This window comes from Notolepis coatsorum (genome assembly GCF_963971535.1).
Source record: "Notolepis coatsorum genome assembly, chromosome: 5".
Taxonomy (NCBI): domain Eukaryota; kingdom Metazoa; phylum Chordata; class Actinopteri; order Aulopiformes; family Paralepididae; genus Notolepis; species Notolepis coatsorum.
Window position 1 is genome coordinate 99554526 of NC_140169.1, and position 25779 is coordinate 99580304.

The 25779-nt window shown below is 42.2% G+C and overlaps 1 protein-coding gene across 1 annotated transcript in view; it reads right to left on the reverse strand.

The window, feature by feature from the left end:
• epb41l2 (erythrocyte membrane protein band 4.1 like 2) overlaps window positions 1–25779 on the reverse strand; it is a 160007-nt gene that overhangs the window by 13670 nt on the left and 120558 nt on the right. The window contains exons 14-20 of the mRNA XM_084314197.1: window positions 20590–20649; window positions 17411–17581; window positions 8000–8056; window positions 5661–6434; window positions 3482–3610; window positions 3008–3106; window positions 2816–2896 (exon numbers count right to left, since the gene is read on the reverse strand). Of these exons, the coding sequence (XP_084170323.1) occupies window positions 2816–2896; window positions 3008–3106; window positions 3482–3610; window positions 5661–6434; window positions 8000–8056; window positions 17411–17581; window positions 20590–20649 (1371 nt within the window). The remainder of the gene's footprint in view (window positions 1–2815; window positions 2897–3007; window positions 3107–3481; window positions 3611–5660; window positions 6435–7999; window positions 8057–17410; window positions 17582–20589; window positions 20650–25779) is intronic.

The window sequence follows — 25779 nt, forward strand, 5'->3', positions numbered from 1 at the left end:
TGAGCTAACGTTGGCTACCTACCGAGCTAATGTTACCGTTTAAACTAAATTACCCAGTGACTACATGAGGCATTGTCTAACGTTATCTAGCTGGCTAGCTACTGATAGCTGCTGATATCAACAAATGCTCCAGCAATAGTCGAGTGCATGATAAGTTACCTCCGTTGACTCGGTAGCTCACGTTAGCTCACGTTAGCTCTAAACTAAATAGTTCACTGAGGCGTTGTCTTAATGTTATCTAGCCGGCTAGCAGTAGCTACAGATAGCTCCTGATATCAATGTCTTATAACATTGATTCGATGCGTATTCGGGCTGAGGGCATGCTGAATGTGATTTATACCAATAGGGTCCAGCTGCAGCGCCGGAGAATCCTGGCCGTAGCTGGAGGCTACTCGAGTACACACAGACAGTGGAGCTGTTTGCAGATAGCGAGCATTTTGACTTGTTGCGTGGTGGCGATGTCTCGCAGATAATACAACTACAAGTACAAGTCTAATTATATAATATATATATTTTATTAAAAAAGATAATAATTTATATAAAATTATTATTATTATTTTCTTTATCAAAAACGTTCGATATCGGATCGGTATCGGCCGATATGGCTCAAGACGATCGGTATCGGTGGCAAAAAACGTGATCGGGGCATCCCTAGTAGATACCATCTGCGTGCCCTTCCGGTGACAACAGAGCTGTCCCAAATAGCTGCAGCTACCATGTGTTGTCAAGTTATTGTTATAAGGACCCCAGTCCAAGCTACAACAGTCTGCATTCCCTTAACAATTGTTTGTATTGAGCCGTATTGTATTGTACCCATTATGCAATATGTTAAATAAAGTTTACATCCATTCATTCTGCTAGCATTACCGATTGCATGAGCAGCTGGCTAACGTTAGCTATCAGACCCCGTTAGCTCAGAGCTCCTCTTTCAATCTTAACAAGCATTAAACAAAATGGCCCAGTCATCTATTCACCTTTGTTTAATACACACAGCGTTGTCTCTAATGTTATCTAGCTACTGATAGCTCCCGATATCATCAGTTTGGTGCTGGGTGGTTAACGTGAGCTAGCGTTAGCTTCTAGCCACAATGCTATACTGTTATACTGGCATATTCCAGTCACGTTAGTATGTAGCTAACAATGTAGCTAACAATCCTTGCCGATCCTTTTTGAGACTAAACTATCCGCTCTTGGTGGTCACTTGTGTTGATGTTAGTTTTGTTTCATCAACAAATGAGGCAGAACACAGTGAATGTATCCGTTTTGTTTATTGCACTTTTATTACACTTTGCTGAAAAAGAAGTGCTGCATTGGGTAAATAGGCAAAGATGGCGGCGCCCGCCTTGTTGACATTTTCTTTGCAGTTAGTGTATTGGCACATTCAAGTTCTGATTGGTTGAAAATTGCCTTCATGTTCGCCACCTACTGCCACCTACTGCTTTGGCAGTGTACTACATCACTGTGCTCAGGTGACAAAACGAAAGTGTGACTCGCCTGCCGCTACGTTGCGGCGAAACTCATCTGAAAACGAAACGAAAGTCTAACCGCAGCCTAAGTTGTGCTTCAGAAGGAAACTGTTACATTGTTAATTTAGTTTGTATTTACTTTTCTAGTTTAAGTTAATTCAATTAAAGAAATTGTAACTACAATATTGTATCTACAATTACATTTAAAACATTGTTTGTTTTTCAACCATATCCGTTGACAATATAATTTCAGCTTCTCTATTTCAAGGCAATAGTTACAAAAACTAAACTAAAACTAGTAATTTCCTATACAAACATGTTTCCTACTATTTATGCATAATAATCATCTGTTCTGTGCGCACGCGAGGGAACATGTATGCGCATGCGCGCACGGGAGCGCGCGTGCACATGGCGTCATTTAAACAGCGTACAGGCACTTCTGATATTACGACTGCACCCCTAGATATACACAGTGTGATGTCACGGCTCTATAGAGATACAGAGTGTGATGTCACTGCTCTATAGAGATACATAAGAGTGTAATGTCCCTGCTCTATAGTGCTGTGTGGAGAATGGGGTCTGGCCTACTGTACTACAGTGTGTGTGAATGTGTGCTTGTGTTCCGTGTCTAAATGGATGGCTTCACAACTGACACGCGTCGCCAATAGATTTTCTTTTGATGCACGACTTTCCAAAAATTATAACAAATATTTCCGGAGGGGGGGGGGGGGGGGGGGGCTAGGTGGCGCAGTGGGCAAGGCGCTCGCCACCAACGCAGAAGATGCTGGGTTCGAGCCCAGCTCTCTGCGTTGCTACCAGCTTGGCTGGTCGTTCATACTAATACAATTGGCAGTATTAGGGGGTGGGAAGCTGGTGGGTGGGGATCGGATGTTGTGGACAGCTACAGGTCGGTTGGTGCGCCTGCGCAGTAGAATCAGGAAGCGACGAGGGCGGCGTGTCCCTCCCACGCAGACCCTCGCCGCTGAAAGATCGCGCTGTGCAGGTGAAAAGATGCGACGGCTGCCTCCTCGAGTACCGGAGGGGACACGTGATGTAAGGCTTCGTCCACATTGCAGCCGGCTTGTGGGAGGCATGGCCTAACAGCGTTCGAGACAGGGGAGGGGAGAATTGGACAATACGAAATTGGGGACGGGAAAAAAATAGAAAAATGTAGATAAAAAAAATATATATATTTCCGGGGGTCCAAACGGAGAGACAGAGTAGTTCTACGGGGTCGTTTTTGACAGTGAACACGAGGGTGGTGTCCATTTTAAAATGCCATCTCAGAGGCTTCAATTAATATTTAAACAACAAATTCACATTCTGGCGACCGATGATTGACAGCTGACCTGATCATGGTCGATATCAGAGTCGCCAGTGATGACGATGCGTTTCTCAATCCTCGTCTCTGATAGGCCACCTTTTAATGTCTGAAATAAACAACAAAATAAACACATTTATAAATAATAACAAGTAAATAAATAACATAATAAATAAATAATAAACAACAGCTATGGTCCGAGCTTTGTGTGTGTGTGTACCTTGGTGATGTGTGTGGTGGTGGTCGTACACAGAGACTCTGAGGTGATGGTCTGAGCGGTCATCAACACACCGGGCTCCAGATCGCCACCCCCATCCAACTACACAGAGAGAGAGAGAGAGAGAGAGAGAGGGAGGGAGACAGATACAGAAGAGAGAGATAGATACAGATATAGAAGAGAGAGAGATAGATACAGATATAGAAGAGAGAGAGATAGATACAGATATAGAAGAGAGAGAGATAGATACAGATATAGAAGAGAGAGAGATAGATACAGATATAGAAGAGAGAGATAGATACAGATATAGAAGAGAGAGATAGATACAGATATAGAAGAGAGAGATAGATAGAGAAAGATAGAGACGGATACAAATATAGAGAGAGAAAGATAGACAGAGAGAGAAGTATGTGTATGAATTGGGTGTGAACATCCTCCTGCCAACTGAACCAAGCCGATGTATGTATGTGCGCGTACCTGTGCAGCCTCATAGGTGATGGTCTTGGTCTCCGTGTGAACGATGGGAACCTCTTTAGTCGCAATCTCTGTCTTCTGAGCTGCAAACGTGTCTGAAATAGTTACCATCTCCGTCTTTACGACTGGAGGCTGAGAGGAGATGAGAGAGAGGAAAGAGAGGAGAGGAGAGAAAGGAGAGGAAAGAGAGGATAGGAGAGAAGGGAGAGAGAATGAGAGGAGAGGAGAGCACTGTAAGCTTCAGAGCTATATAACAACAGCATCTCCAGTAGAGATACAACCCACCTGTTGGAAGAGGAGCACATGCATTCATGCAAAGCAAACAATCTGAAAATTAAAATCATGCAGACTCTGAACACACCAAAAAAACACCTCACAGTACCAGAAAAACACCACAACATCAAACGAAACCCAGATAGACTGACCTCGGACAAAATGTCTCAGAGATATATATTAATGTCTACATGTATGTGTGTCTCAGAGGGGGAATATGAAGATTCAGTATTTGAATGATGAAGGAAAACTCATCCTGATTGATTAATTTAACATGTCCGGACATCCCACCAGAAGCCAGCAATCAATTGAATAAACACAATACAAATATCATGCAAATGAGTTGGTGGCATGCCAGGAAGTGATTGGCAGTGATGAGCTCTGGAAAAAGCTGTTCTATGGTGACAGAGAGAAGCCAATTTAAAGCCAGTCGGAAATGACTCACTGCTGCCAAGCACTTAACGAGAACCTTACACACACAATATGAAAGCATAGACAGACACACACACACACACACACACACAAAAGCCAAAACATATGACATGCACAGTCAACACATATGTAAAGGTGCCATTTCCTATTGAAGCCAGCGAGTACATGAGCAGGTAGGTACAGTAGCTACTAAGTACAATGTATGTAGAGTACATGAGCAGGTAGGTAGGTACTAAGTACAAGGTAGAGGAGGGGGTGGGGGGGGGGGGGGGGGTGGGGGTGTAAGGGCCGTCAGATCAAAATGGAGGCAGGAGTGTGAAATAAAGTCAAATGGAAAAATAAATATACGTGGTAGAAAAATTGACAGAAATGGGTTAAATAGTATGTAGTAACATTAACATGTAACACCAAATAACGAAGATTCAAATGACAAAATCCAATACCAACAGGAACGTGATGTGATTGGACTTTACACCGACAACAATGGATAGAAAGACTGTGATTGGTGCTAGTCCACCGGGGTAATGTTGGTTAAGGCAGGCTGGCAAGAAGGTGGATAACTAGGGTAAGTTCACGGCAGGTTGTACGGATGGAGAGGCAGGTACAGGGACTAGTTGACGGGGCGTATGGGATACAGAGCTCTCTCTCTCCGACCGGAGCGTTATACGGCTGCTATGATGAGAACACCTTGTAGCTTTGTTGATTTTCCCATTTACCAGAATGTAGAATGCGTTTACTAGAACATAGAATATGTTTACTAGAATGTAAAGTATCTGTGCTACTTTCTCGGCTGAGACATGTCCAGGAACCAAGCCGTAGTATAGAATAGTTAGGTTATCTTTAGCTAACAGTAGTATGGACTAGTTAGGTTACCTTTAGCCAACAGTAGTATAGACTAGTTAGGTTACCTTTAGCTAACAGTAGTATAGACTAGTTAGGTTACCTTTAGCAGACAGTAGTATAGACTAGTTAGGTTACCTTTAGCTAACAGTAGTATAGACTAGTTAGGTTACCTTTAGCCACCAACAGTAGTATAGACTAGTTAGGTTACCTTTAGCTAACAGCAGCGAGACTAGTTAGGTTACCTTTAGCTAACAGTAGTATAGACTAGTTAGGTTACCTTTAGCTAACAGCAGTATACAATAGTTAGGTTACCTTTAGCTAACAGCAGTATACAATAGTTAGGTCTATCAATCAATCTATCTCATAAAGAAAGTGAGTATGAAAATTGAAATATGGTGAACATGGGGTTTTGAATAATGACATTTTGCTGCTACGAGGTTTTCCATTGGCCAACGCCAGAAAAGGCGGGAGGGACAGTGGGTGGGGGAGGGGTGAGCGGTACACTGTAGGCTGGCATCAGTCTGATATTTAACAGGAAAGCAGGAGGGAATGATGGGATTGGTCTAAAGATGCACAGGTGGGTGGGCATTGCGGCCCAGCGAAGCTCCATAATTGGCCCCAGCAGAAAAATTACCTCAGAGCAACAAATAACATGTGGGCGTGGCTCTGCCTCAGCGAATGAGGCCTCTCCGTTCACTTTAGGCTCCTCCTCTTCTTCTGCCAGGGAAACCAATCCCACAGTGGCATCCTCTGAGGGGGCATGGCCGTTAGGCACTTCATCAGGCGTTACCATGGGATCCTCCATACTCTCCTCTGCCTCCTCCCTCTCTCCTTCCTTCTTCTCGCTCTCCTCCACCTCCTTCTCTCTCTCATCTTCTCCCACTTTATCATCCTCCTCCCCTTCTCCGCCAATGGCCTCTGCTGATTGGTTGGTTTCAACAGGAAGGGGCGTGGTCTCCTCCGTCTCCTCTGTGATGTGTGTGTGAGACAGTGACGTGGAGACATTGGGATGATATTCTCCTTCTCCGTCACTCTCACTCTCAGACGAGACGCTCTCCCTCTGCGCCTCTGGTGTCACTTCCTCCGACTTCACTTCCTCTGGTGTCACCTCCTCTGACTTCACTTCCTCTGATGTCACCTCCTCTGACTTGACTTCCTCTGATGTCACATCGTCTGACTTCACTTCCTCTGATGTCACCTCCTCTGACCTCACTTCTTCTGACTTCACTTCTTCTGACCTCACTTCCTTCGACATCACCTCCTCTGCCGCCTTCACTTCCTGCTCCCTCACTTCCTGTTGTGCGGGGGCAGGGGCAGGGTTATCGGTAACCGTGGTAACAACAGTGGGTTTAGTTGCTTTGGAGACTTCCTGGATCATGACGGTTTCCTCAATTTCCACTTCGGTCGTCTGCGCACGCAAACACACACACACACAGACACACATCACGCAAACACACAGACATAGACACACATACACAAGACGTACACATGCATGGAGAAAAAACAAAAAAGTAATAATGATTCACAGAATGCAAAGTAAAAACACACCTGAAAAGAATAGAACACATAATGAATGAAAGAAAGTACAACTTAAAAAGTGACTGACACACAAAGATAGAGAGGATAGATAATGGATGTCTCTGCTGGAAGGAAAACAGTTGAGAAACACGTGAATAGAATATGATAGACATGAAAAGAATGTTAGAAGTATAAACGGATAAATAGTAGAGCCCGACCAATATGACAATGTTACCAATATCCTGCATCTTAAAAGGCCTCTAGTGGGCTAATCTTTTAAGCTTGTACGATCCTGGTATCACATGAAACTAGAGATCATGAGGAATCCAAAAGGTCCCAGCCATGAAATGCTAGCTCTCTCTAGATTTAGCTCCAAAGTTTAAGTTATTTTAAGATAGCTTACATTTTATGGGAGGAAAAGGCCATTTTCAAAGGAGTCCCTTGACTTTTCACCTCAAGATATCTGAATGAAGATGAGCTCAATAGAACCACACGAGCCAGGATAATCTATGCTAGTCACATCACAATTAGGCCCAAACCAGGCAGTTCTTTGCATGCAGTACAAATATGTTCTTATATGTAATATACAGTACACATACATACACTTGAACCAAGAACCTTCAGATGACCAGATAACCGCTCAATCTCCTGAGCCACTGTCGCCCCATATATAAAATATCCCACCTTCAGTACATATATTTGTCACAACTCTTTGATAACTACGTTTGAGAGATCCTTGCTAAAGTTGTGTGTGAATATTGGCTGGTATATCAATATCAGAATTTCTTTTACTACCAAATATCTCTATCGGCCTATCAGTCGGGATCTAATAGATAGATAGATAGATAGAGATAGATAGATAGATAGATAGATAGATAGATAGATAGATAGATAGATAGATAGATAGATAGATAGATAGATAGATAGATAGATAGATAGATAGATAGATAGATAGATAGATAGATAGATAGATAGATAGATAGATAGAGGGAGGAAGGGAGGGATGGATGGATGGATGAAGAAATGGATGGATGGAAAGAGGTAGCGATGGAAAGATGTAGAGATGGATGGAGGTATAGATGGAAGGAAGTAGAGATGGATGGATGGAGGTAGAGATGAATGGAGGGATGAAAAGATGGATGGAAGGAGGCAGAGATGGATGGAGGGATGGCGGTAGAGATGGATGGAAAGAGGTAGAGATGGATGGATGGAAGGAGGTAGAGATGGATGGAGGGATGAAGTGATGGATGGAGGTATGAAGGAAGGTATGGATGGAAGGAGGTAGAGATGGATGGAAGGATGAAGTGATGGATAGAGGTAGAGATGGATGGAGGTATGAATGTATGGATGGAAGGAGGTAGAGATTGATGGAAGGAGGTAGAGATGGATGAAGGGATGGATGGAAGGAGGTAGAGAAGGATGGAGGGAGGTAAGGAGGTAGATATGGAGGTCCACCTGTCCGGTGTCTTTGGAGTCGGAGGAGCTAGTAGCAGCCGTTCCTGCCTCGCACACCTGGAGGACACAAAGGTTACCATGACAACTGTCAATCAAACACACCATTGATTTGACAACATTATTGATCCCTGGTGTCACCATGGCAATATAATCTATCTCTCCCTCTCTCCCCTCTCTGTGTCTCTATTTGTTTCACCTGCTCGCTCTCTTTCTCTCTCCCCCTCTCCGTGTTTCTCCTGATCTCTCTCTCTCTTCATTTATCCTGATCTCTCTTGCTTTCTCTGTAACCAGCAGCTTTCAACGGGACAGATAAGAAAAGGTAGAGATGGAACAAAAGTTACAGAATGAGGAGAGAAGAGAGGAGAGGAGAGAAAAGGAGCAAATGAGATTAATGAAGAGGAGAGGGGGTGAAAGGAGGAGAGAAGAGAAGGAGAAGAGAGAAAAGAAGAGAGGAAGAGCAGAGAAGGAAAGAGGAGTGGAGAACAGAGAGGGGAGAGCAGAGGAGAGAAGATGAGATGAGAAGAGAGGAGCTGTGAAGAGGTTATGTGTTGCAGTTCATGTCTAGCTAGATGGTAAATATAACAAGAACTGAACAAATCTAACTTAAAGACAATGATGCATCCATGCTGCAACAATATTGTACCAGCATTGTTTTTACAGTATGAGCTTGTTAGATAATCTTATATATGGTCACAACATATAGCATTATATATGGTCACACAGACACACGTATAGCATTATGCTGACATTTACACCAGGCAGCATAATGGACTTTTGGTTTAGGGTAGCTAGCATGGATGTGTCATGGATAGGGTAGCTAGCATGGATGTGTCAGGGTTATGGTAGTAAGCAGGAAGTGTCAGGGTTAGCATAGCTAGCAGGAAGTGTCAGGGTTGCGTCTATACTTTCCGTAGCCGCATTTCTGGCAAGACGCTCTATGATTGGCCGACGCCTGTTTCTACACTGGTTAAGCTTAGGCACTCTTTCGAAGTTGGTTAAGGTTAGAGTTTGTCTTAGAGCGTGACGGCAAGTTCTTTCGACGGTTAAGCTTAGGCACTCTTTCGAAGTTGGTTAAGGTTAGAGTTTGTCTTAAGAGCATGGCGATAGAACGCCAGGTAGTTTGCAGGCTGTTCAACGCGGAAATGGGGGCAAAGACACAGCTCGTCACGCGATTGGGCAACAGTGGCCAATCAGAGAGAGTCTGCCAGAAATGCGGCTACGGAAAGTATAGACGCGTCAGGGTTAGCATAGCTAGCAGGATGTGTCAGGATTAGTGTAGCTCGCAGGATGTGTCAGGGTAGCTAGCATGATGTGTCAGGGTTAGCATAGCTAGCATGATGTGTCAGGGTTAGCATAGCTAGCAGGATGTGTCAGGGTTAGCATAGCTAGCATGACGTGTCAGGGTTAGCGTAGCTCGCAGGATGTGTCAGGGTTAGCATAGCTCGCAGGATGTGTCAGGGTTAGCATAGCTCGCAGGATGTGTCAGGCTTAGGGTAGCTAGCAGGATGTGTGAGGGTTACCGTAGCTAGCAGGATGTGTCAGGTAACATGGGCCTTAGTTAGCAATTGGTTTGATGACTTTTATTGGTGCCATTTTGTGTTTTTGTTTGAATTAAACTGAATGGCAACTAGAAAGAACACAAAATGGTTGCCAAGGCTTTAGTAGTGCCTACCAAGGCTAACACATTGGAGGCTACGTGGCCCCACTCCACCAACAAGTGCGCTGGTACGGAGTGACTTATAGAAAGACCCCTCTTAGAAAGGGTTTCTTCTTGTAAAATGTTGCACGTACAGTAGTTAACCATCACCCTCCACTGGCTGTGCATGGTCCTGACTAGGGGTGACAGAATGACAGTACATGCTGCAAATGTAGCGTTCAAACATCAGCTCACTTTCAGTTCATCCCATTTGAGAAGTATGTCGCCTTCACCATAAAACATGTTGTTTTCTTTACCATAAAAAGCGTCCAGATTCATAAAGGAAGCTACGACACAGCAATTCTTTCAGGGTTTCTTCCTGTACAGATGATGTCATACTTCCTGTACAGATGATGTCACAGGTGGAAACCACTGCCTCTTTTTTTTATAGACACTATTAGCTAGCTTGCTGCTTCATTTAAAACCCTCATGTAATAGTGTATTTTCTTCAGTATTATGACAAAATAATAAAAACTGTATTTCCATTAGAGAAAGATCAGAGATGAGGGAGTGAAGATGAAATCATTCTTTAAATATTTTGAACTGAAAGTGAACTGAGATCAGATCATCCAGACTGATGTTAGCAGCACCTGGGCAGTGGTGAGCTGAGCTGTTGGTGAAACAGCGGCGCCTACTGGATGTTCAGGGCTACTGCTGATGGCAGCAACAGCAGCTGTAGTGGTGGTAGTAGTAGAACCAGTAGCAGCAGCAGCAGGAATAGTTGCACTTGCAGCGATACAACTAGTAGTAGTATCAGTAGTAGTGGTTGTATCAATAGGAGGAGTAGTAGTAGCAGCAGCAGTAGTAGTAGCAGCAGTAGTAGTAGTAGCAGTAGTAACAGTAGTGGCGGTAGCAATAGCAGTGGTTGTATCAGTAGTAGCAGTAGTAGTAGCGGTAGCAGTAGTAGCGGTTGTATCAGTAGTAGCAGTAGTAGTAGCGGTAGCAGTAGTAGCGGTTGTATCAGTAGTAGCAGTAGTGGCGGTAGCAGCAGTAATAGTTGCATCAGTAGTCATAGTAGCAGTAGTAGTTCCGGTAGCACTATACATATCAGTAGTAGTAATAGAAGTATCAGTAGTGGTATCAGTTGTAGTAGACATAGTATCAGTAGTAGTAGCAATAGTAGCAGTAGTAGCATCAGTGGTAGAATCAGTAGCAATAGTAGCAGTAGTAGCATCAGTGGTAGAATCAGTAGCAATAGTAGCAGTAGTAGCATCAGTGGTAGAATCAGTAGCATCGGTGGTAGAAGCAGTAGTAATAGTAGCAGTAATAGCATCAGTGGTAGAAGCAGTAGCAGTAGTAGCATCAGTGGTAGAAGCAGTAGCAATAGTAGCAGTAGTAGCATCAGTGGTAGAATCAGTAGCAATAGTAGCAGTAGTAGCATCAGTGGTAGAATCAGTAGCATCAGTGGTAGAAGCAGTAGCATCAGTGGTAGAAGCAGTAGTAATAGTAGCAGTAGTAGCATCAGTGGTAGAATCAGTAGTAATAGTAGCAGTAGTATCACTAGTAGACGTAGTATCAGTAGTAATAGTAGCAGTAGAATCAGTAGCAGTAGTAGCATCAGTAGTAGTAGAATCAGTAGCAATACTAGCTAGGTAAGCACCACAGAAGCCAAGGGCACCAGATTCTCTACTGAACAGAATGGAGGCAATCTCTTCTTCAAGGCTCTACAGACAGACAGACAGACAGACAGGCAGGCAGACAGACAGATAGGTAGGCAGAAAGACAGGCAGAGAGAGGGACGGGCAGACAGGCCGAGACAGACAGGCAGAGAGAGGCAGAGAGAGACAAAGACAGACATGGAGGCAAAGAGAAGAAAGAAGAAAAACAGTAAAATATCTCCTTAAATCTGACAGGACAGGAGGAATATTATAGAAACACCAAGAAAGAAAATGTTGAAATAACGTTATAAACAGCAGCAGCAACAGAATGAATCACTGACACAAATAGGAACGTAAAAAGTCACACTAGTTAAGCTGAAAGAAGGAACTGTTAAGAGCAATGCACCACAGGAAGTGAGGTCAGCACAGCAGAGACAAGCAGCCTGACTGGAAGCAGCATGTAGTGGACAGAGACGGAACAGTCTGACAGAGACGGAACTGTCTGACAGAGATGGAACAGTCTGACAGAGACGGAACAGTCTGACAGAGACGGAACAGTCTGACAGAGACAGCAATGAGTCATATACAGTATATCAGTCATATTTTAGACATTTATATCTAAATGCTTAGTATACACTATACAGTATATATTTCACTCAATAAAAACCAGCCCATACAAAACATGAATGAAATAAATGAAAATAGAGAAGGAAATAAGAGAAAACTATTATATTCCTCTCATTCCTAACACATATCAGTCATATATCAATCATTTATACCATGGCCTGAGTGAATACACAATTATGATTTTTTTTTGGCGCTTCAAAAACCCATATCAGTCAACCACTATTGTTGAGTCAGATCCATTAGATATATACTGTGTATTATAATGCAGTTGAATGGATATAGGATATGATATACTGTACCTCATTCTCCCGTTCTGAAATCTAGAGCATAACCCAGTGTATTTTTCATTTTCATTAGAATACAAATAATAATAATTAAAATGCATTAAATAAAAAATAAAACAACATCTGTATGTATGTTGTGAGCTGTAATCCAGTGTAGGGATTAGTGTTGTCACAATACTGGAATTTCAACTTCGATATGATACCTTGAAAAGTATCGATACTTCGATACCATTTCGATACCAAAAAAAAAAAAAAAAAAAAAAAAAAATATATATATATATATATATATATATATATTTTTAAAACAAATTTAGCTTTTGTTGCTATAAGAGAAGATAAATATAACACTTTTAAAACCCTTTGTTTATCTTTAGATCAGAGAGAGAGAGAGAGAGAGAGAGAGAGAGAGAGAGAGAGAGAGAGAGAGAGAGAGAGAGAGAGAGAAAGAGAGTGGCTGCTGGAGATTTGAGGTCTACTGAGCGCACCTTTCTAGTTATGACCCGAAAACAAGGGTACTTGAGAGAGAGAGGGAGATTTCTTCGGAGCATTTATTAACGTTACATTTTCAACAACATTGCTGCTAATTGGACACTTCATGGAGGCGGGGTAACGTTGTGTCGAGTTCATGCGTGTACTAGTGTAGGATGGGCTCCGCTCGACCTAACGTTGGAAACAGGGTAGTTGTGTCGAGTTCATGCGTGTACTGGTGTAGTGTGGGTGGGCTCGGCTTGACGTTACTCCGTTTCCATGAAGTAATTATAAATGTGGCCAGCTAGCTAGCATAAGCTAACGGAGGAACGACAGCTAACGTTAGCTAATAATAGCTTTGTTTACAAACTGAAGACAGGGCTCCCGGCTGTGAGGGGGAGGAGGCTGCAGCAGCTTGTCTCTGTTGCCGGTCTCTGAGGAGGAGGAGGAGGAGGAGGAGGAGGAGGAGGAGGAGGAGGAGGAGGAGGAGGAGGAGGAGGCGGAAGGGCAAGCGTGCTCTGGCAGCGCGTCTGTCTGTCAACAACTTGCGGGAGCAAGCCAGCTGGTATCGGTACTGCAGAAAGTATCGATACTTCGGGAAATGAGTATCGAAACCATTTTAAATATTCAGTATCGATATGTATCGATATTTCGATATTTTTGACAACACTAGTAGGGATGCACCGAAATTACGGTGGCGAAAATGGCCTTTCGGCCGAAAGAGTTTTTTCACCGAAAATATGTCACCGAAACAGAAACAACCTGTAACCTAACGCGTGTTGTTGTGATGATGTCGCGCTGTCGGGAGTCGCGCTGTCTATGTAAACTCTGCGCGCAACGCGTCCAATAAATGCGTCTTTAACACTTTGATCGCCATGGTTCAAATTCATAATTTACCATCCCTAGCCAGCTCTATTTGTCTATGGAGAAGTTCCCCTTCTTTGCAGGGCTATAACTTATTATGGCCCATTCAATGTCCTATATCCATTGTTCAGGGTGTAGCAACGATATACTTTTTCATTCACATATTCATACTAAAATATGGTCTAAAGTATAAGTATGTTTTTATCGTTTTCTGCAGCTTTCTCCAGAACTTGATTTATAGCTCCAAATGCATTATATTGATGATCAAATACAGTTTGGTAGCGATCGTTGCCAGATGAAAAATTTCAACTGGACGTGGTTCTAGAAGTTACTACGTATCATCTGATATTGACCGGATGGGCGAGGGGGCGTTTATAATTCCGTGGGCAACGTTATACCATTCGTCTAGTGTGGGTCATATGGTCATCAGAGCAGTTTATATGGAATACGTTAGAAAATAATGCTGGATCTTACCGTATGTTCCTCGCGCCATTGGGGGATGAGCGTGGAGTAGACAGTTTTCGATTATGGGATGTTGATCCTGATGAACCATTTCCAGGTTGTATAATACTATATACGTCCAAATAACGTTGTTTATTGAGTTAGGGCGAGCGATTGATTATCCAGTGTGTTGAGATGGGGTCCGGCTACCGATCGCGAGTGCCCGGACGGATTATGGATGAGCACTTCCTGTTTGGCGCGCCCCTCCCTCTTGGCCGATCTGCCGATCGGCCACCGGATGGCGGTCTTGAACCGTTAGACAGTTGAGTGGAGCTCACCAGTACATCTCATGGCTCCGGAGGAGAAATATGATTTCGATCACAGATTTTTGAATTATTGATATCAAAGACGAGTTACGGCGTCTTCGGCAGAATGAGCATGGCTAGGAATGACGTCTAAACACGTCATCAGCGATTAAAGTGTTAACATGTTTTTATATCCTTATTTACTATATGCCCGTCGCGGTTAATCACTGAGTGATCTAATATGCATATTATTCAGAGCGAGAGGGGGGGGGATTGTGTTTCTCACATTGACGCTGTCTGTCTGTCGCGCGTCTACTGTGCCGAGTCAAGCGAGCACATTCAGCTGGGGACTAGAAAGGTGCGCTCAGTAGAGCACAGATGTCCGCTGCGCAGCCAGAGAAAAGATGGAATTAATGTACTGTATGCATTCAGAAGTGCTGAATAAATGTTTTATGGACCCATAATAGTGATTATTTATTATTTAAGTTAAGTTTTGCCATAATCATATATTTTTCCATAATCATAATGTTCCACAACATTGGTAAAAAAAATCTATTCTATGAATCATTTTCGGCCTTTCGGCTTTCGGCCAACTGTTTTATATTTTCGGTATCGGTTTCGGCCAAGAATTTCCCATTCGGTGCATCCCTAATCCAGTGTGTTGTTATACATTTCCTTCAGTCTTCTATGTACTTTTATCCTGCACTTAAAACAGCTACCCTACTGTATACCTACAGATGGTGAATGAACTTGAACTTGACAGATTTACTCACATAGAGTGAATTTGTGTCAGGTCATAACATTTAAGTAAATGAACACTGTTTGATAAAACAACAGAGTGGTGATGCAAGTTCATTCTGGAAAGTGTATTTTCCTAAATCTTGAGACACCTTGAATGTCTAGACGGACATTTCTTTCCCCTATTCATTACATTTCCCTACAGGGACAATAATGAATATCCTATCATTACTGTGCACAAATATGTCCTGTAGGCATCGAGAAACCTTCTGGTGCCGGCAGACACATAGAACTCTCCTGACAGACTCATAGAACTCTAATGACAGACTCATAGAACTCTAATGACACACATAGAAACCTCCTGACAGACGCATAGAAACCTCCTGACAGACACATAGAACTCTCCTGACAGAAACATGGAACTCTCCTGACAGACTCATAGAACTCTAATGACACACATAGAAACCTCCTGACAGACTCATAGAACTCTAATGACAGACACATAGAACTCTCCTGACAGACTCATAGAACTCTCCTGACAGACACATAGAAACCTCCTGACAGACACATAGAAACCTCCTGACAGACACATAGAACTCTCCTGACAGACACATGGAACTCTCCTGACAGACGCATGGAACTCTCCTGACAGACTCATAGAACTCTAATGGCAGACACATAGAAACCTCCTGACAGACACATAGAACTCTCCTGACAGACTCATAGAACTCTCCTGACAGACTCATAGAACTCTCCTGACAGACTCATAGAACTCTAATGGCAGACACATAGAACTCTCCTGACAGACTCATAGAACTCTAATGACACACATAGAAACCTCCTGACAGACGCATAGAAACCGCCTGACAGACACATAGAACTCTCCTGACAGACTCATAGAACTCTAATGACAGACACATAGAACTCTCCTGACAGACTCATAGAACTCTCCTGACAGACACATAGAAACCTCCTGACAGACACATAGAAACCTCCTGACAGACACATAGAACTCTCCTGACAGACACATGGAACTCTCCTGACAGACGCATGGAACTCTCCTGACAGACTCATAGAACTCTAATGGCAGACACATAGAAACCTCCTGACAGACACATAGAACTCTCCTGACAGACTCATAGAACTCTCCTGACAGACTCATAGAACTCTCCTGACAGACTCATAGAACTCTAATGGCAGACACATAGAACTCTCCTGACAGACTCATAGAACTCTAATGACACACATAGAAACCTCCTGACAGACGCATAGAAACCGCCTGACAGACACATAGAACTCTCCTGACAGACTCATAGAACTCTAATGACAGACACATAGAACTCTCCTGACAGACTCATAGAACTCTCCTGACAGACACATAGAAACCTCCTGACAGACACATAGAAACCTCCTGACAGACACATAGAACTCTCCTGACAGACACATGGAACTCTCCTGACAGACGCATGGAACTCTCCTGACAGACTCATAGAACTCTAATGGCAGACACATAGAAACCTCCTGACAGACACATAGAACTCTCCTGACAGACTCATAGAACTCTCCTGACAGACTCATAGAACTCTCCTGACAGACTCATAGAACTCTAATGGCAGACACATAGAACTCTCCTGACAGACTCATAGAACTCTCCTGACAGACACATAGAACTCTAATGGCAGACACATAGAACTCTCCTGACAGACTCATAGAAACCTCCTGACAGACTCATAGAACTCTAATGACAGACTCATAGAACTCTCCTGACAGACTCATAGAACTCTCCTGACAGACTCATAGAACTCTAATGGCAGACACAGAGAAACCTCCTAACAGACACATAAAAACCTCCTACAACTCTATCCTAAACTAAACACATATCCTTGCTCGAAAATGTTCTTTCATTCGACCTAAACGCTCCACTAAAATATGTTTGACAACATTTTAATCAAGAAATAGGACATGCAATTGCTGGATCTTAATTGATATTTGAGCCATGTGAACGCAAAAGGGAGGGGGGAGGTGTGGCGCCCATTTGTCGTGGTCTGATGCAGGTGTGATAGTGTGACATCTGGTGGCTGGATATCATATAGAATATAGAGCAAATTAAAGATCACATAGACAACCTTTAAGATCACATAGACCACCTTTAAGATCACATAGACCAGCTTTAAGATCACATAGAGCAGCTTTAAGATCACATAGAGCAGCTTTAAGATCATATAGAGCAGCTTTAAGATCACATAGAGCAGCTTTAAGATCACATAGAGCAGCTTTACGATCATATAGAGTAGCTTTAAGATCACATAAAGCAGCTTTAAGATCACATAGAGCAGCTTTAAGAGGTGATTTCTGTCTGATTTCCGCTCTGGACGGCTGCTCAGACCTACCACTTCTTGTTGTCGTTGGAGGCGCAGGGAGGAGACGGGGGAGGAGGAGAGACGGCCCTCCCACGGGCTCGTCTGGGGAGCGGAGGGGGGCAGGGCCTCCATGAAGGAGCGTTTTAACTGGCTAATGCTGGCCTGGTGCCTTAGCACCTCATCCTGGGTCTTGTCATGGTCCTAAGGTCCAGGAGGAGAGAGGGAGGAGAGCAGGGATGAAGGGAAGAGGGAGGGAGAGAAGGGGAAGGAGAGAGGGTAGGGAGGGTAGGGGGTAAACTCAAGTTCAAAAGGTGATGGGAACGTTAGCCTGTCAATCAGCCTCACTGGAGCCTTCTGGGTAATGAAGTTTACGTGTAATTTATTATGGAGTTTATAGTGTAGTATATTTCTCTCTGAGGAAGCTTAAAGGACTCATTTATTATTACTTACCTACTTTAAATAGTAAAAAATATCATCATTCGTTTTTTGTGTGAGTTGTGAACCAAATTAATAGTCTAGCTTTAACCACACATGCAGAACAAAACTTAAATTGAGTGCAGAACTTAAACTCACAAGAGTTCCCCCGCCTGATGATGTAACTTTCACAAAGAGCCAGATGTTGGAGTCGTCCTAGCAACCAACTTTAACACAGCCCATCCTCGTCAGGGAACGCAACAAACGCAAACGACAAACCAGAACCCGAGGACCCCCCCATATACCTTCAGGTCTGCTGTTTGGGAACATTACAGTTTCCCAGTGAACTACAGTAGCAGTCGACAAAGGCTCATTGTTCAACTGAAATTGGGCATGTCGCTGGCAATACTTCAAACATGATAACTCGATAAAAACGACATCCTCCAAATGTGGATATCACTGGTACAAGGAGTGCAGTGCCAACACAGCTCCTGTGGCATTTAAGCAGAGAATAGAGAATGCCGGTTTTAAACGTATGTTGAACGTGACTGAGCCCCGCTACAAAGTTGCCTCTAATCTGCATTTCAGCCAGCAGGTCATACCAGCCCTTTGTAAACAAACACAAGCTGTAGTTGTCTTAAGTGCTATTAAAGGCGTCAGGTATTGCTCTCACCACTGATGGCAGGACATCTAGGGATACTGAGCTACTGAGAGGTATTTAACAATGTCTGCCCACTTCATCACTCCTGAGTGGAACATGACAGACATTTTCTTTCTTTATTATTATTATAATTCTTTTAAAACATTTTTATAATATCTGTCCTAGACAATACGTAACGGAACATATACCTTAGACTCTCTTTGTCTGGGAACGCCCAAAACCAAATTCGGTCACGCCCATTTTGCGCAACATCCGGGCTTTTTTTACTGTCAGCGTTTGGGAATTTCATGTCGACAGGTAGGTGAAGTGAAATTATACTTATTTTAGAATATATATATCAAATTTCATGAGTATTCATCTATATTTAGTCATCTAAGACTATTAGATATGAACGTATGTTACCAGTCAGAAGTGGGAATCTCTAGAATGTGTTTTGGGCTACGGGGGTCTAACATTATGTACACTACCTTTCTGTTGTCAGTAGATGGCAGCATTGGTTTAAAAGGTGAAAATGTTATTTCAAAACAAAATGACTACAAATCCCAAGACCTTTGTCACCTTAGTTCACAGGTTAGCACCGGATTAAAGGTGAGGAAAACGTGACCTGAACACAGGAGGGTTAAACTATTAATGCGACCTGAATACAGTGACCGAGAATGGTCACCTAATTATCATAACAAAAATGTGGTGTTAGCGTTATGTTTGTTGTCTAAAGGGGGACATATGGTACAATTTAAGATTTAAATGAAAATCCGCGTATAAAAGGACAAATAAAACATCGTTAATTTGTAAGAAACCTCAATGAAAACGGTGCAGGGTAAGTTATATTCGCTATTGTTATGAAAATGTGAGAAAAATTTGGACGAATTTGGTCACCGTGACGTTATGTTTTTATTTAATAAAGAAAGATATGTGCTTTATGTGACTTCCTTTGTTCAGGAAATGGCGGCCAATTAGCCACCGTTTATAACTTCATAATAAATTAAAACTTTTATTTGTTTTACATTTCTTTTTTCCCTGCTATATTTGAAAACATTACAATACGTGACATTGAACAGATGCACATACTGAACCGTGACTTGAAAAATAAATGCGTACTGAACTGTGACTTCAAACAGAGATACGTACAGAACCGTTACACCCCTAATGTATATTATTTATTTTGAACTGCCTTTTTATCACACACTAAAGATTTATCACACTAGAAAAAAAGGGTGTTTTAGTGTGTGTGTGTGTGTGTGTGTGTGTGTGTGTGTGTGTGTGTGTGTGTGTGTGTGTGTGTGTGTGTGTAAGATAGGGCTCCAGTGAGACAGAGTGTGTCTTGCTGAGGGAAGCAAGGACATGGGACTGAGTGCTGACAACATGTCTGTCTGTCTCCCTCTTGCCTTCTCTCTCTCTCTCTCTCTCTCTCTCTCTCTAAAATACATTTAGTCTTAGACCTCTATCCTCATATTCAGATGTTCTTATATTTCACCACCAGAGGGCTCAGAGGTCAGACATTTGCGGCACCCATGGAGCAGGTATGGGTTCAGTGCCTTGCTCAATAACCCTTTGACAGGGATGGACACATTGTCTGCAGCAGGAATCAAACCTGTGACTCTCTGGTTACCAGACTAGCAGTCCCATGTCCTCTGTGCTGTTGTTAGTGTGTTAATCCAATCCACACACAGCTCAACGCTGCCAACCAATCACAGCAAACCAGGAAACAGGAAGGAAGCTCCATATATGGGTTAGGAAGGCAGGATTAGTCGGGTTAGATGCCTGATAATAGGCTAAGAATAAAACTCCAACAACCAATCAGCAACGCAGAACCGACACCCCCACAAACAAAACAATTTTTCTTTTTTTTTAAATAACTTATATCACACAAACATGCACCTGATAAAAGGCAGCACTCAATATGCACAGAGCATGCAAGAGTGTCCACATACACACACACGCAGGCATGCATGTGCAGAGTCTCAGTGTCCACACACACACGCGCACAGGCATGTGCACAGAGTCTGAGAGTGCGAGGCAGCGGCCTTGAATAGAACAGAGAAAGATGTAATTCTTACTGTGGCCACCAGGCGGTGCCAGAGTACAGAATGAGAAATTGCAGTTCATTTGGTTTGTGAGAACTACAAGTACCAACCTCCAACATTAAGTTACTATGTCTGACATATATATTGTCGCCGTGCACTCTCAACCGACTCTGTGAAGGGCAAACACACAACACACACACACAAACAGACAGACAGACAGACAGACAGACAAATAGAGGGAAGAATAAATAAATAAAAAGTTACAAATAAAAATATAAATATACTCTAAACTGAGAAAAAGGAAACAACTTCAAATAAATATAATTAATGGAATCTAAGAGATTAAACCAAAAAAGACTATGCAAATGTTTTACCTAGAATATAAAATAAATGAATAAAAATGTATAATAAATATAACAGAAAATATTATTCTGTATAACAGATAAATATAACAGAAAAATAAAACAATAAATTCACAAGTCATGTGAAACTGCCAAGCAGAGGTGTGATCTCAACACACACCCACACAAAAACATTGAGTATTGAGATGTACCAATGTTGGTCACACATGAAAAACGACATCACAGACAAACCAAAAAGACACCAATAAAAAGCCACATTTCAGCAGAAATTAAAAGTACGAAACAGACCCAAACAACCCACACCAAAACCAGCACCCGGCCAGCCAGACCAGCACCGGGCCAAGTCCAACTGAAATCTTATTGAAAATGTTTCATTGGAATTCCACATTTCCTTTCCATATTTATTTAATCTATAAAAATATGGCCTCTCTGAAAAAGTGTAACCTGCCTTTCATCTGGTACCGTAGGTTGGAAATGTTAATCCCCATTATTTCAGTACAGCCAATGAAATGATAGCAGTCAAAGATCCTAGCCAATCAAATCTGTTATTCCTTGTTAACACTTTGATTGCCTAAGGCTAAATTCATGATATACCATAGGTTGCCAGCTCTATTTGTCTATGGAGAAATTCCCCTTCTTTGCAGGGCTATAACTTTTTAAATTCTATTGCTAAATTGCCATTATTAGGGCCCATTCAATGTCCTATATGTATTGTTCAGGGTGTATGAACGTTAAACTTTTTCATTCACATATTCATACTAAAATATGATCTAAAGTATAAGTATGTTTTCATCTCTTTCTGCAGCTTTCTCCAGAACGTGATTTATAGCCCCAAATGCATTATATTGATGATCAAATACAGTTTGATAGCAATCGGCGCGATATAAAAAAATCCAACTGGACGGACTTCTGGAAGTTACTACACGTCATCTGATGTTGACCGGATGGGCGAGGGGGCGTTTATAATTCCGTGGGCAGCGTTATACCATTCATCTAATGTGGGTCAAATGTTCATCAGATCAGTTAGTATAGAAAAATTGAAAAATAACGCTGAATCTTACCGTATCTTCCTCGCGCCGTTGGGCGATGAGTATACATTTTCTTTTTATAATGGTATATACGTCCAAATCATGTTGTTTATCGAGTTATTGGCAACGGATCGCTATGTATTGTGACGAGCTAGAGTGCCGGGACCTTTACCGAGTGCCCGGAAGTAATATGGGAGAACAGCACATCGTCCAAGTAACTTCCTGTTAGGCGATTGCGCCGATCGGCCACCAGATGGCGCTCTTGAACCGCTAGAGGGTTCAGTGGGGCTTTTTGGTGGGTCTCAGGCCAGCGGATGGGAAATATGAATCCGATCACAGATTTTTGAAATATTGATATCAAAGACGAGTTACGGCGTCTTCGGCAACTTGAGCATGGCGGGGAAGGACGCCTAAACACGTCTTCCGGCAGTTAATGTGTTAAATTAATATTCTTTAGATAATTATACAAATATTAAAATGTATATTATGTATATCTAAATCTCAGATCAGTTGGACTTTAAAAGGATTAAGGGATTATTAAAGGTGCTATAGATAAAAATGTTATGTAGAGTAATCATAAAAAAGAAAAGAAAAAAGAATACATCCAGACATTTTAGAAAGGTGTGGAATAAAAGTATTGCTTAATTTCCCCCCCAAATATTGTTTAATGAATTCATCTTTTAAAAAATGTTGGCGGGTCCAAAAGGAATGTTGTTGCACGCATGTATCCCCCTCCCTACTTCATATTTCCCCACATGGAATGCACCCGATTGGATAAATGACATGCTGGTGCTCTAGTGCGACATCTAGTGGCTGAATGTTATCATTAGTACCTTTAAAAGGCCAAATAATAACCCAGAAACAAACACCACAGGAAAACAAGGCCTGATAGGTAAACATGACTTGTCATGTATCATCATGTATTTCGATGTTATAGAGAGATAGCTTCTGTAATACTGTACTAGCAATTTGTATACATTTTAAATACAATTTGTATTATGTTTCCCATTAATTCCATTATTAATTTTACATACTGGATCCCTTTTCAACAATGAATGTAAATATTCCTGTATTGTATAAAACCATGGCTTTGGGCCTTCATTTTTCAGTGAGCTTCAGCAGCCAATCAAATCCAATGAGCGATAACCAAATCAACCAACCACAACAAATCAAGCAGATCAAATGATTGACAAACCAATATGCCAAACAAAACAACCAATGAGAGAGGATGGACCTGAGAGGGGGCGGGCTCTGACGACTGAGTGAGCATGAGGAAGTTGAGGAGAAAGAAACAAGTTAGGTTGACCTGCACCGATCGCTGCGCGCTGTATGCCTATATGAGTTTCTAACCAGGACCACTTTTCACTATATTATTGATGCAAAACCTAACAAAATTATGACCTCACTGACTTCTAATTTGGGGGTAAAACTGGGCGTCGCCCTCACAGACCTGAGAAGGTGTGGCATCGTCATTGCCAGGTCTTAACTCCGCCTCCTCAACCTGCGAGGTCATTTTTCGGTAAGACGACAGGGGGTTAGGCGGGGCAGACAGAAAATATGAAATGGATGATGGGAGATAATACGTTTTTCTCCCAGCAGCCTCGGCTTCACACACCGCCAACAGGAATTGTGAAGCATGATGGGAAATAATGGTGATGGACTGATGTAAATGACAGCTAAGGGGGCGCTAAAGGTTTTAAAGGAGACATCCCGTCATTTTGTCTCCTCCAACAAGCTAGCTGCTAGGAGACAAGGGGGGCTAAGGGGACTCGTCTAAGGTTAAGTGTAACACTGTATTTTAAATATGATATACATTATACATCATATATTTTCTCTACTATGCATATATCTGTACAATAATAACAAGGTAAGCTACATGTACAGATATGTTTCTCCATGTTCATAACTAAATATGTGTTTGGACATAAACCTGCCAGCTCCTCTCATCCCTCTGCTTCTGTTCCAGTACAAATCATTATAGGAATGATTGCTATGGTAGCTATGGTATCTAGGGCCATAATTCCTATGACCTATGGATTTTATGGAAGTTATGGTTGCTATGGTAGCTATGGATTGTATGGTAGCTATGGATTCTATGGTAGCTATGGTTGCGATGGTAGTTATGGTTGCTATGGTAGCTATGGTTTTCTATGGTTGCTATGACTGTACATACTCAGACTCAGTCATAAATCTAACACTAGGATTTGAACCAAGGTCTACTGTACACTAATCAAACAGCAGGCTTACTACGCGTCAAGACTGGCCACGATAAATATGAGTCTTACTAGGCTTCAGAACTGGCAGAGAGAAATATGAGTCTTACTAGGCTTCAGAACTGGCAGAGAGAAATATGAGTCTTACTAGGCTTCAGAACTGGCAGAGAGAAATATGAGTCTTACTACGCTTCAGGACTGACCAAGAGAAATATGAGTCTTACTACGCTTCAGGACTGACCAAGAGAAATATGAGTCTTACTACGCTTCAGGACTGACCAAGAGAAATATGAGTCTTACTAGGCTTCAAGCCAAGAGAGATATCATCTTACTAGGCTTCAGGGCTACCTTTGATAGCCGCCCACATATTCTAGGTCACGGCACCACTGTAACACACCATGGTTTAAATTCAGATGTGACTATTAGTACAGTATTCTATATTCTATTCTACAACATTATCTAATCTAACTGTTTTACATCTATGCCTACTTCATTCTACAACACTATCAGCCTATCAATCTGTAGAACTATGTTCCTATCTATCAGACATATTTCTATCAATCTGTAGAATTATGTTCCTATCTATTATAAATATTTCTATCAATCTGTAGAACTATGTTCCTATCCATCAGACATATTTCTATCAATCTGTAGAATTATGTTCCTATCTATTATATATTTCCATCAATCTGTAGAACTATGTTCCTATCCATCAGACATATTTCTATCAATATGTAGAACTCTATTCCCATTTATTAGACATTTCTATCAATCTGTAGTCTCTCTCTCTCTCACATACACATCTGTCTCTATGTACAGGAAACGTGATTCATCAGACCGGGAATATGTCGTCCACTCCGTGCCTCTTTTAGGGGAAACAACTGAGGGAATAAACAGGTATTAGACTGTATTTGTTCATAAACTACAAATTTAGGATAAAATGCATAGATATAAATCACGCCAAAGACTATCAAGGCCCAAACATAGTGATTACCTCTTAGTTTTAGGTCACTTGGAGATTCATAAGCGTGATATTAAAGGTCCAGGTAAGGAGATGAGGAAACATCCTGCAGCTGAATGGGGAAATAGGCTTAAAATTAGCTCAAACCTCACTTTTCACACTGCTGTGAACACTCAATGGTGGCCAGTATTGGAAAGTAATTGCTTGACTTAACATGATGCACTAACAAAACATATTTTTCAAACAATGTAAGCGTTCTGCAGACAGTTTCTATACAGGCCAAATACAATGACAGCGTTTCCCCCAAAAGTAGGCATAGCCACAGAAACAAGACAAAGTACCCGCATGTGCCGGTCTGATGTATGTGGAGATGGAGTGAGGAGGTGATTGTGGTGAGGAAGGAAAGAGGGAGAGATAGAGGAGAAGAGGACATGAGGAGGGGTGTACAGGATCGGGGTGTGTGTGTGTGTGTCTCTAAGCTGCAGGGTGGCACATTTTATGTGCCCAGCCCATGTGTGTGTCGTGTCTTGAGTGTGTGTGTGTGGGTGTGAGAGGAGGGGCGAGGCTCAATTGGTCAATTGGCTGATTAAGTGATAGATCCATCAACCCATCATGGGTCGGTATGGACGGTACCATTCTTTGATTGGCTGTCCTTGTTTCCAAGTAAAAGAGGGTCAGACCGAGGGGTGTGGCTAAAATAAGAGCCAAGGCAATTGATTGGCTGGCTGTCAGCATG